We start from the raw sequence: 12,779 nt of genomic DNA, 5'->3' as shown, positions 1-12,779 counted from the left end.
TTGATCTTTATCCTAAGATTGTGTGTGTGTGTGTGTGTGTGTGTGCAATCCTACACTCATGCTCATCCATTATTCAATGAGACGTATTGACTACCTGCCACCTGTCTGAGACGTCAGGCCCACCGTCACACACCTGACTTTGAATGCAAACGGAGTCAGGTGTTTTTGGACATTTGTTTTCCCTTAAAGTCAGAGTTGACCTATACGCATGTGTGTGTGAAAGTTGCAATATGTGTGTTTGTGTGTATTCTTGTGAATTGCAATGAAATGGGAGTTCGTTTAAATTCATCAAGGGTGTTTGGTCACTTTCTTTCCATTAATTTTTGTTTCCAAATGAAGAGTTTTTCCAAATAGGCTTCATTCTTTTTCTAATATAAAAGCATATGCTTGTGGAATATTAATGTGGGTGTCAGATTAATTTACAGAGTTTTTGCACTTAGCATATTTGTGTTAACAGTTTGAGCTGAGATTTTCTGTATCTGCATTATGTATTCATAGGCCTTCAGATGGACTGATTTTGTAGTGAATGCTGCGCATATAGATGTACAGTATGAAAAGGTTGTTTTTGATCAAAGGTAAGTCTTGGTGTATTTTACATCGCGGTGTCAAAGTATGCTATGTAGCAGTTTAATGAGTCTTTCCTGGTTAACATATCTTTTGATCTGAATGTGATTGTAGCTAATTTAATCTCGGCAAGTGTGTGAGCTCTGTACAGCTTAACTGAGTTACTGTTTCAGTCTGTGTGAATTAAAAGCTCATGATGAACTGTTTTTGCCAAGCCGATTACTAGCAAGTTCCACTGCTACTGTTTAGGGGTTTGAAGAAAACCACTCAAATCGTGTGGTATGTTGAGGAAAGGTGTGTCATAACTTTCCTAGCCTCTAAACCAAAAATAATGGGTGAAAAAATACCATAAAGTTACATTAAAGGAGAGACCCAAGCAATATCTGCAGTATGGAACCAAGCTCAAATCGTTCAAATCGTAATATTGCAAAAGCAATTTGGTAATCTAAGACTTGGATCTGTCACAGTTTAAGTAGTTTGTCTTCTTACAGACTAAAAAGTAAAAATATGCATTTTGGACATTTAATTTGCATAATAATGTTTCCATCCAGCATTTCTTTTTTTTGTACCAAAAAATAAATAAATAAAAATTACTATTGCAAAAACAGTTAGGTAATATTAGAATTGATTCTGTAAATCTAACTAATGCACATTTTGGATTATTTGATTAGAATTATTTCCAAATCCAATTATTTGGATTATTATTATTTTTTGCATCTTAATGTCTCCATCCAGCATTTCTGTATTAAAAAAAAAAAAAGAAAAAAAAAGTAGCCTATCTAAGAAAGTTTCTAAGAATGTATTTGATAAATGTGTTTCTGTCATAGTTTTAACATAATTTGTCTCCTTACAGAATAAATGTCTGAAATGCATATTTAGGAAATTGTATTCACATATTAATGTTTCCATCCAGCATTTTCTACCGTAAAAATAGCAATATTACAGAAAACAATTTAGTAATTTAAGAATTTATTTAGTACATATGTTTCTGTCTTAGTTATAGCATAGTTTGACTTCTTACTGAATAAATATTTTAAAATTGTATTTCTTGAAACATATCATTGAAACATTTATTAATGTTCCCAAGCAGCATGAAGATATATAAATTGAAACCTGACTATGACATTTGAGACATTTGATTAAGTAACCACTTATGGCGCGTTTCCACTGAGCAGTACAGTACGGTACGGTACAGTACGGTACGGTTCGGGTCTGTTAACCATGATCTGGCTAGCGTTTCCACTGCCAACAGTACCCTTACTTGATGGGCGTGGTGTTTCGATCGACGTCATTTTCGCGCGAAGAAGAACATAGTAAACTACAATGGATGACATATACAGCAGATCTTGTTCTTGCTCCTCGACATGTTTGTCACAAGAAGACAAGCGCCGACATTAGGCTTTTCTCAATATTAAGTACGCAAAGTTTGTACTTGCCATGTGCGACTCCTACATGCAAATGGTACAGCGCGTTCTTAAAAGGTCACTCAGCTCGCTCTGCTACTCCGGTTATCTCTGTTACTCTGTATGTACATTTTAAGCAACAATAAAACGAAATATGTTATAAAACACTACTCTGCCTCTTTTCGTTTTCATTTAAATAAATTAAACATTATAGGGACACAAATGTGGTTCATGCACAACGCATATTGATTATTCACTGCACGTTATACGTTATTCTATTTAACGTTATAACAAAACGAAATTTAAAACACAACCCTAACGTTACCTCTTTTCGTTTAAATAATACAAATAATTACACATATTACAGGCAATATATGCATTTGTACAAATGTTGCAATAAACATCAGTGTTAATCTTGTAATAAGAAAATGACAAGAAACCATATTTCTTTTTGTAAAATTTCAGTTTTATCAATAATAGCCAATATAAAAGTTTAAGTAAAAGGTACAAGAAGCTATACAATAAGAAATAAAGCAAACAATTCAGTCAAATGTCCAAATGCTGCGCTCTAATCTAACATTACAACAGTAAAGTTAAATACAAATAGCCTATAATATGAAACTAAACTTAGCCCTCGGCCAAAACGATTGACAGGGAACGAATTATATATTCACGAGACCAAAGATCGCCCGTTAGGTCTGCACAAGACGAATTATTATATCTCATGTTTAACCACTACCGTCGGAGTCATCGGCGAACGTCAGAAGAACTTAGCCGAGGAAAGGCTCATCCAGCCGGGAAACATGAGCGCCGAGCGCCCGCTGATCGCATGGATCTCACAACCGGGGAAAAACAAATAATCTTTATAAATAAACCACAGATTTGAGCTTTAAACAACTACATTCTCGCCTGAAAAACTCTTAAAATTACATTTCGTGACACAGTAACAGTAGTATTATATTAAACTGTATATTAAAAAATGGCGCTTCTTATGTTGTCATTCCCCTCGTCGTAGCACGCGCAAGTGACGATTCTCTGTCAACCAATCAACGTCCTGCAGTGAGTCTAGCTCCACCTTTTAGTACCGTACCACTGTGCTAGGTACCCCAACGGAAGGGTACCCAAAAAGTGGTACGGTACGGTTCGGCTTTTTGGTACCATTCTCAACTTTTGGCAGTGGAAACGCAAATAAAAGGGTACCGACCCGTACCGTACCGTACTGTACCGCTCGGTGGAAACGCGCCATTAGAACACCCTAAAAACATCAGATTTGTAGTACCAAAATAATTATGTCTGTCTTTGATTTGTCATACGTCACAACATGACTGCTTGGCATAGGAACATGTTTTCCTATATGTTCAATCATATGATTCCTCTCCAGCGTGTGACGTCATTCTCCAGGGTCTCAGCAGGTGGTCCCCAGCCTCTTTTAATATCAGTTTAACAATATCTGATTACATCCATGTAACAGGATTAAGAATGCCACTTGCATGCCTCTGTCATGCCAGTTCCCCAGTTGAGCTTTCATCAACACGCTGATATACCAGGATGCACACACAGTTTGTTGGTGTGTGTGTGAAGGATTCCCTGTTGCTGAGGATTTAACTTTTGACAGGCAAAGCCCGGAGCCAATCATGATGAGTAAGGATGAAAGAACAGCACGTCTGACAACCTGCTTATTGTTTGGAGTTCTACAGGGGTATAAACTCATTCTGTTATGACGATTGATTCATTATGTTTTTTGACCAGAAACATACTTTTATATAAGTCACTTTTTGAAAACAGATGCCGAGGTTGCTTTATTTCTTTTCGATATATGAGTAACGTTGTTTTGCTGTGTTTCACGTAACTAAGATATGCTGTCTTTTCCTATGTGTTTTTGGGTTACTCTTTTATTGATCGCTATAACCCCTTAATCTTGTCACATTTGTACTATATTAGTTACTTGGACTATCGTGTTATGTCGGGAGTTGTTGATGAAAACTGTGTTTGTGTTTTTGGGATGGAAAGATGACTTTGCCATCGAAAGAGTAGAGGAGCTAAATAACAATTAGACATTCAACCTGAATTATCATAGTAACACAAATTGCTTTCACTTATTGATGACATCATACCCTATGGTGGCAGGCATAGCAGATTCTGCCATAGTCGTTGCCCGTGTTGCATAGTGTGTATGTGAATGTGAGGGCGGAGGCATGAATACAGGGGTGTGATCCTTTTGGGGAGGGGCGTGCTTGTTTTGGTGATTTCAAATATCAACAGTGTTTACCAGAAATAATTTACTGTACCTTCAAAATGACTGGATTTCTTCCACAGAAATCTACTGAACAAATGTGACTGCATCTTTATTGTTCATAAAATAAGGATGTTATGGGTCTGAGAAACAGAAAATACTTTGTTTAGTCTTCTTTTGTCAAAGCACACACATGTTAGAAAGCAGCTTAACTTGCATGAAGGTTACTATAGTTAATTTAAAGCGCGTGACCATGTATCGTGCTGAGCTTTTTGCCTGCTCGGCAGGACCACCGCTAGGCTATCCCCAGGTTGCCCGCCTAGAAGATTAGAGGGCCTTATTCTCCATTTAGCCCTTTAACACCTGCTTTCTCTGGTGGGCGAAACTCGTTGCCGACAGGACAGCTGGGCTGAGCACTTTATTGAAAAAAATATGCCGTATAAATTGTTTTGGGCACAGCAGCAGAGCAGAAGCCTTATAAAGACATATCAGATTCCCCAGTGTCTAGGCCGATGGCATTTTAGTACAAAAAAGAATCCATGAAACAAACAAAGATGTGGCTTCTGTCCTTTTCAGGTCTGAGTCAGGAAAGATTTATTTATTTTTTGACATGCAGTAACACTTGAAGGCTTTCAGGGGGGCGGTATGAATTAGTAAGTGAGGGAAAGGGAAATTCATGGACTGCTATTTTTTATCTTTGGTGTAAAACAGTGTAGACTGGGTCAGCTTTGGGTATCTGTTGGGTTCCATGCAGCCTTCTAACACAAATTCAGTGGGGCGGATCTTCTCGACCTGCTCAGAGTCGTTTTTGGCAGCCTCTGTTTGTGTGATGCAGATGCCGCCACTGTGATTTGCATGTCTTGCTGAGTGTGTTTACACATTTACATCTCATATGCTTTGAGATACAGAGACCCCGTCGTCTAAGTGCCTCTCGATATGAAGAGGTTTGTAGGTTCGCTGTAGGCTTAACCACCATCATCAAGCTGTAAAGCCCTTCCTCGATTATATTTACTTCACACCTCTGTGTTAATGTTTTACACAAAGTCTTTCTAACCAGCGTTGATTGCTAGTTAGATTCCTTACTTTCTATATAATTGTCTATTGTCAATGTTGTTGGTTTTCATTGCAAAAAGATGAAGAAAATATATCCAGACGTCAGATGCTACGAGTCAAGGGTGTAACTTTGGTTTGAGAAGGGGGGGGGGGACACACAATGGAGGAAAATGTTTTCGATTTGAATCCCATTTCCTGCATTTACATACATTTAGGGACTATGGTGATACAAAATCCAGGAAATAATTAAGTTGATTATAATGATAAATTCTGCCAAAAAGAATAGTAGGCTTGTGTCTTATGTTTATTGCCTTACTGTTATTGCATTGCAGATTTGTTCGACCTCACTTGCTGAAGAGGGAAAGCTCATTTTTGACGTTGTGACACTAAAAAACACACCATCTAATTTCATCATCATTGTGCAAAACCATCGGCATGACAGCTAATCCGAGCTTACCTCATGAGATCATCAAGATCGTTGCATTCAGACTGAAAATGGCAGGGAAACAATATCTCAGTATGTGGGCTTTGTGGGATAAATGATTGGTGGACAACTTACGTTCGATCATATAGAAACGATCGACACATGATATACACACACGCACAGTCACTGAGGATGTGTAGCCTCTTAGTTCATAGAGCACCTGCTGTGGTGTGTGTGGTGCAGGATAGTGTCTATGGCTACATTGACTTTATGTGCTGGAAAGCTCGATTCCAATGTTTTAATCAGATTCAATGCTTTTGTCCACTTTCATTTTTGTAAGTCTTCTATCTATCTATCTGTCTGTCTGTCTGTCTGTCTGTCTGTCTATCTATCTATCTATCTATCTATCTATCTATCTATCTATCTATCTATCTATCTATCTATCTATCTATCTATCTATCTATCTATCTATCTATCTATCTATCTATCTATCTGTCTATCTGTCTGTCTGTCTGTCTACATCTGTCTGTCTGCCTGTAGTGTGAATGTAGCCTATAGTTCTGTAGTACTGATAATGACCAGCTCTGATGACCCTGTTAAACATGTGAGATCCCTAACTCTTCGCAGCAGTCTGGAATAATCACATCAGTCCATTCTGTGGTCTCGCTGTCTCCCTCCGTAACTCTTTGTACTCTTCGTTTGTGTGTAGGCTTTTATAGTGTCTGTCCTTCTGCTGCCCTTCCTGTGTTCATGGGGATCTGCCACGTCTTCGTTTATCTTATTTTATTCTCTTCCGTTACCTGTGCAAACAGGGCAGATAATTGTATTAATGTGGTGCATGAATCACCAATGCAGCCATGTGAGAAATCATGGCAAGTGGCTGCATGCAGCTGCTGCTGAGTCCTACAGCCTGACTGCTGCGTGCGAATCAGTGCAAGCAGTGTCTCTTGTACCGAACCTCTAAATAGAATTCATCACTCAAGTCTATTTTCAATGCACATGGCTAATTGTTCTATTCTGTCTGACCTACAGTAGTGCTCTGTGACCTAGAGTTTGATTTTCTGTCACTAATTGATCTGTGCCGTCATTTTAAATGATGTGAGGCTCAGTCAGTGCGCTTGAAGGGTTTGAACCGGACTGATACTTGCCGGCTATTCTGTGCGGCCATGACGAGTTTCATATTTCTACATATTTATTCTGCTTTTGATGGTTTTGACATAGACTGTAGAAGGTATATTAGGGTGCTGTCACTTTAAGACCTGATGCACATGACGCATATCTGACACGACTTTAGTCCCAACCAAGCGTGCCGCACAAGCCCTGAAAAGTGAAGCCAAAACGTCTCGATCGCCCCCCGGTGACTGGTCCTAGTATAGGTCATAAGTCCCGCCTCCCCGTGTTATTCAACGGGACGTGAGACCAACTAAACAATTAAATTACACTTCAAATATCTTTTTTCCAAAGGTGGTTTCTTTCATTTGCTGTCGTTTTTATCACGCTGATGTAAGTTCAAGTGTTTGTTTCAAAAATAAGTTGGTTTTTAGTTACGTGATGCGGTGGTGTAACGTCATGATTGACAGCTGTGATTGACAGGTTCTCTGAGCGAAGTAGTCACTGAAGCACCAACGGACATTTTTTTCGGGATCTTCGGAGGACTGAGGAGATTGTATTTACTTTATTTTAACAAGCCTCTTGTCGTACTGCAATCAATTTTTAAAAAAGTGTGCAGAATCCACTCTCCCTGAGTGCATTCTGCGAGAGTGAGGGCGGAGCGCTGATTTCGCGGCTTTACTTCCTGCTCACTACTGCGCAGGTCTGGTCCCGAGATCGCTACTGCGCAGACTCAAGTTCCAATATGTCAGCGCCATATCGGGACACTGGCGGCTTCAGTTCTCATCAATGGAAGAGAGCGAAGGGGCGTCGTCCATCTTTTTTTACAGTCTATGGTCCCAACTCTTTACATTCATTTAAACTTTTTCAACTAATTTAAGACTGTGGATAAGTAAGGATATTTGCCAAAAACAGGCATTTTGTAAAAAAGAGTTCTCGAGAACTCAAAATCGGTCTGAGAAGCGGCTACTCCGGGTTTGGGCCAAATTCCAAGCTCGGAGCCCTCCCCTCGGACAGCATGCCAAATACGAGTTTATTTTTTAGTCTATCTGATTATATGTAAGTGTGAACTTGTGAAACTGCAAGGGTAGCCAAATGATGCCAGAGAAGAAAAAAATGGATGCTGTGTTAATTGTTTTCAATATTTTTAATGTATTGAATAGAAAATATTAATCATAGAAATTAGCGCACCGTTTTTGACACTCCTAATATATATGCATCTATATATTACAGTATCTACAACAAGGTTTTGCAGGTTAGTATTGTTCCCTAAAACCTCAGTGTTTTAATATTTGACCAAGAATTAACATCTACAGCAGACAAACTGAGTCTCTTATCATTTCGAGACCTCAGATGGCGAGATGTGTGTTTTGGGGTTTCTGGCGACAGGTGGTAAGACAAATGTGCGGGAAAGTGATTAAGTGAGTCGAGTGGGGAGGATTAGAGCTCAAATATTTTCTTTGGAACAACTGATAGCGAAGGTTCAGGGGAGGTTAGCAATGAACATACATCGTTTTGCCGAAACTTTATCTGCTCTCATTCATTGCGGATCATCAGGTGTTTTAAACCTGCCTCTCCGCTAGATGTGTGATGAACAGTCGTGTTTATTTCCTAATTAAGGTTCATAATCCAGAACGCTGTCATAAACGGCTGCTGTAATTGTTTTGTTCCACCCATTATGAAGTGGTAATTGATGGGCACTGGGGTGGAGAATTTGTTGCTGTTTACTTTTCTGGGATAGTTATCTGGGATAACTTGTTATCCCAGAACCACATGGGTATGTTTATGCGCAAACATGCAGTTGTATACATTCTACATAATGATCCAAACAGATATAGGTGAGATGCTTTTAATAATCGCAGCTCATGTGAAAAACTGTTGGTTGTTTACTGTCCTCTGATCCCTCAGTGCGTTTACGTAACTTGTTTTCCTGAGAGCAGAAATTAGGTTTTGTGGCCCTGGCATGCCGCTCTGTTTTCCCATTTGAGCTCCATTGTGAACGAGAGCTCTCCATCCCAGACGGGCCGTGCTTCCTCTCTCCCGGGCAGCCACGCAGGTTACTTCACGGCCCTGCCAGCCGAACTCATCAAGCGGCAATAGACAGGATCCGGCTGGACGAGAGAGATGTTATGATGTAGGTTGCAGTCAACACACACACACAATAGTGTACACCTCTACACTCACCAATTCATTTGCCGCTTTATTGGCTGCTTTCTGCTGTTGTGTTCAGTGATTGGTATTTTTTTCTTCTCTCTCTCTCTCTGCCTCTCACCCTCCCTTCTCACTTTGTGAGCTGAATACCAATTGCGGATTTGTTAGACGTCAGCATCGTTTGTTCTTCCTGTCTTAAATCATTTCATCCAGTCATGCACACCTGATGCTGTTTTGTTTTGTTTGTTAAAGGTGAGTGCCCATATTTGCCGTGGCCGCTGCTCTTATCCTCTCAGGTCCCCGTCATCTCCTTTAGTGATTGTTCTTGAAAAAAATGTTCCTCACTGTACATTTGTTTCTATTCTATCTGACTCCATTGGTAAAACAATAGCTTCACGAAAACTGTGTTTCAGAGCAGTTTTGTGATAGTTAAATGATGTACTATACACTGTTCACATACTGTATACTATGCATTTGAGTTGCTGTTAGCTTTAGCATGTTTAGCTTCTATCTCTCTACCACTTCACTGAATAAATTGTCCAATATCCCACACTTTTTATAGGTAAGTTAATTGAACTACATTTCGCTGCTTTTTTCACAGTGTGAACACACTAATTACTACAAAATGGCATTGAATAGTGTATAATGCTAAATAGGATGCACGTTAGATTTGCTAAGATGTTCTGGGTTGTTTGTTTACTGTCCCGTATCAAAAGATCCAATAAGTATTTAACAAGGTCATTTGTACAAAAACATGTGATTTTTAGAAAAAAAGTAAGCATGAATTTCCACCCCTAACCCTAAACATAACCATCAGTTGGGCATAAGCACATCGTACGAAAATGTACACAAGATTGTACAGATTTAAATGAATTAGCCACAAATTCAGCAAAATGTTAACTAATTGTCATGGTTAACTTATTGATTGACCCTAAATATGGCTCCAGGTTCTCTTTCTGTGTAAAAGTGTGGTCACATTTTATTTTGTACACATACTTACATGCAAAAGTACATCAATATGTAGGTGGCTCAGACTCCACATACAGATTAACAGGCACAATCTTTTTCTGTACATCTAAATCTTTTTTTATTATCTCCAAACTCCAATGAGTCTCCGTTTTCGAGGAGGAAAGCTGTGTTTGTGTATGATAGTCTGTCGGGAAGCAGACCTGCTCGCTCCTTTAAGAGGCCCTGATGCATGAAGTGCTGCTAAATTACATATCATTTGCTCGTCTTTTCATTGGGCTTAAATGGGGCTGTAATGAACCTTTGCCAACGTCTCTTGATCTTTTGCTGCCGTCTGATAGTGAGAATAGTCAGTGATTGTATGTGTCCGTGTTTGTGTGTGTGCGTTTTTGGGACTGGAAAAGGCCTGACATTGGCCTCTTTAGTCACATTATGAAAGCTCTGACTAATTTCACAGATTCTTAAAAGATGTGGGCCCCTATCTTATGCTCAATAGAGAGTTTGTGCAAGTCTCTGTTGCAGTGTTAAAGTGTCTGATTGCCTCATATTATATACAATACTTTTTGGTCGACACATCCACCAATAAGCGATTAACCTTGTTGGGGGAACTGTCTTTGACATATTTGATTATGAAGTGTGTACAGTCCAATAGGGATAGCACAAACAGCCCAAAGGGGGGGCACTTGTGTCATGACAATGAACACAACCTTAGTGTAAATAGACAATTTATAAATATCCAACTTATTCTTAGAAAAAGATTTTTTGGATATTAAATTATTTAAACTTTCCATGTGTGATCTGCCATAGTCTTGATTAATATATATATATATATATATATATATATATATATATATATATATATATATATATATATATTTGTTATAAATTTTTTTATTTATTTATTATTTGTTAATACTATTGAATGAGTGGATGTGTGTATTCAAAACAAAAATATGTTTTTATATTAAATTTAGTTTATTACAGAATAACAATAAAACAAAAAGCTGTCATCAAAACATCAACAAGCAAATTTTCTCTATATAGACTTAAAGGAATATATATATATATATATATATACATATGGTTGATATGAAAATAAATGTATTTTGGTTGTATTACATCAGATGTATATTTTATCATATTTAACCTTAATCATTATTTACATTGCAAAATGTCATTCACGTCACGTTAGTGCTAGGCTAATTTATGCACTTAAATGTGCACTTAAATGCACCGAATGTGCACCACTTATTAATGCTGATGGTGAGGAATTAGTTAAAACATCTCATAATGTATCTCAAACTGAGAGCCTTTAAAATAGCATAATAGGGGCACTTTAAACTCAATAATAATGCTGGTTGAGAAACACTTCTTTAGATAATAATCAATTATTACAAAAGTTTTGTTCTGTTAAACTTGCATAAAAAAAGGTGTGTGATGTTCCTATGGCAGTGTGAGTTGTTAAATACTCTTCTCACAGATCCATTGAAAAGCTGAATTACATGCAATATCAAGCCACCCGGATAAAGTTGGCCACCTTTGGTTAAGATCCGCAGTCAGAGCACAGTTCTCTGATGTACCTCCATTAGGCTCTGTTGGAGATCCAGCTGCAGTGCCCCAGAACCTGAAACTACAGATCAGCATTAGATGTTCAGTGCTGCTTTCTGTGTGATATGATACTGACTGTAAGAATAATTTATTAGATAATAATTAGTTCAGTGTTTTCTCACCCAGAGGTCAGTGTGCTTCCATCAACCCATTTCCATGTGTTCTCCACATCACTGTCAGTCAGACCAATCCAGACTATAGCAGAACCAGTCATGTTCTTCACAAAATCCTGAGCAGATGAAACAGTTGCAATGTTTCATGAAACATTTGCACATTTCTGTAACACTTTAGATTACAGCCCGCAGTACTGCGAAAGTAAAACAAATTTAAAGCGTACCTTTCTGTAATTACAGTGTACCTATAAAGTACGTACATGTAGATATAAGGGATCAATATGTAAAGTTTAGGGAATAAAGGGGTAACAACCAGGAAAATTAACACATTATTTATACTGTAAAGGCATCTTTACACAGCCGAGTTAAGGCTGCTCTAAAGCGGCTCTGTGTCTGCTCAAAATTCTGTGTAAAGACACAATGGTGCATAAAAGCAGACTTAAAATATGCTTAAAATAATCAAGAAGAGGGAGACAAAACATATAGGCCAAGCTCAATATTGTTTTAGCCAAATTAAAAAAATGGCAGTCAACAAGGGACAATAAAGTAAAAGAGTCCTGTACTCACATAGTGAAGCAAACCACCAAAATAACAGAGTTGACGATGTGTGTAATGAATTGGCTTTCAATGTTTGTAATCTTTCTTTGAAGAGACTTGCAGATCAACGCGCTGCTACATTTCTCTCAGATACGGTAATGCTTATTTGGCGTCACTGTAATTGTGCATTGATATATTATATTCCAAAAATCATCTCCTTGAGGACGTCATATTTCACCCCCACACAACAGTGAAATCTGCTGTCCTGCCTGAAACACTAACGCTAGCAGAATTGTTCATGCTTTCTGGATAAAATAAAAATAAAAAAAAGGAATCTTTTATTCCTGCGGTGATCTACTCTGTGTAATAATTCATAATTTCTTTGTAGCATTTGTTCCATTTGGAACAATTTTATTAAGAAATAGAAAATAATACCACAGAATTATGACAAACATTAAAGTGCGAGATATACCACGCAGAGGAAATTAATTTTAAAATTCCATATTTTTATTTCATTGTTTACTATTTAATTATTTTTAAATACACTTTTATAACACTTTATTAAAACTGTAGTTTTAAAATAGTAATGTTCAAAACATTGTTTCCCGTGATTTTAA

The 12,779-nt window shown here is 37.9% G+C and overlaps 2 protein-coding genes across 9 annotated transcripts in view; one reads left to right on the top strand and one right to left on the bottom strand.

The window, feature by feature from the left end:
- cadm2a (cell adhesion molecule 2a) overlaps positions 1–12,779 on the top strand; it is a 500,950-nt gene that overhangs the window by 34,149 nt on the left and 454,022 nt on the right. The gene's annotated exons all lie outside the window — the stretch shown is intronic.
- The window catches only part of LOC309489028 (C-type lectin domain family 17, member A-like), a 261,815-nt gene continuing 259,883 nt past the window's right edge, over positions 10,848–12,779 (bottom strand). For 2 of the 6 annotated variants that reach the window (XM_082157529.1, XM_082157528.1), the window contains 2 exons: positions 11,635–11,741; positions 10,848–11,534 (listed from right to left, as the gene is read on the bottom strand). In XM_082157529.1, coding sequence (XP_082013655.1) covers positions 11,366–11,534; positions 11,635–11,741 — 276 coding nt within the window. In that variant the 3' untranslated portion in view covers positions 10,848–11,365. The remainder of the gene's footprint in view (positions 11,535–11,634; positions 11,742–12,779) is intronic. The other 4 variants (XR_014202317.1, XR_014202318.1, XM_082157530.1 and 1 more) reach the window with 3 other exon arrangements.

The sequence above is a fragment of the Leuciscus leuciscus genome (genome assembly GCF_965113295.1).
Source record: "Leuciscus leuciscus genome assembly, chromosome: 24".
NCBI lineage: Eukaryota > Metazoa > Chordata > Actinopteri > Cypriniformes > Leuciscidae > Leuciscus > Leuciscus leuciscus.
This window is presented reverse-complemented; position numbering and strand designations above follow the sequence as displayed.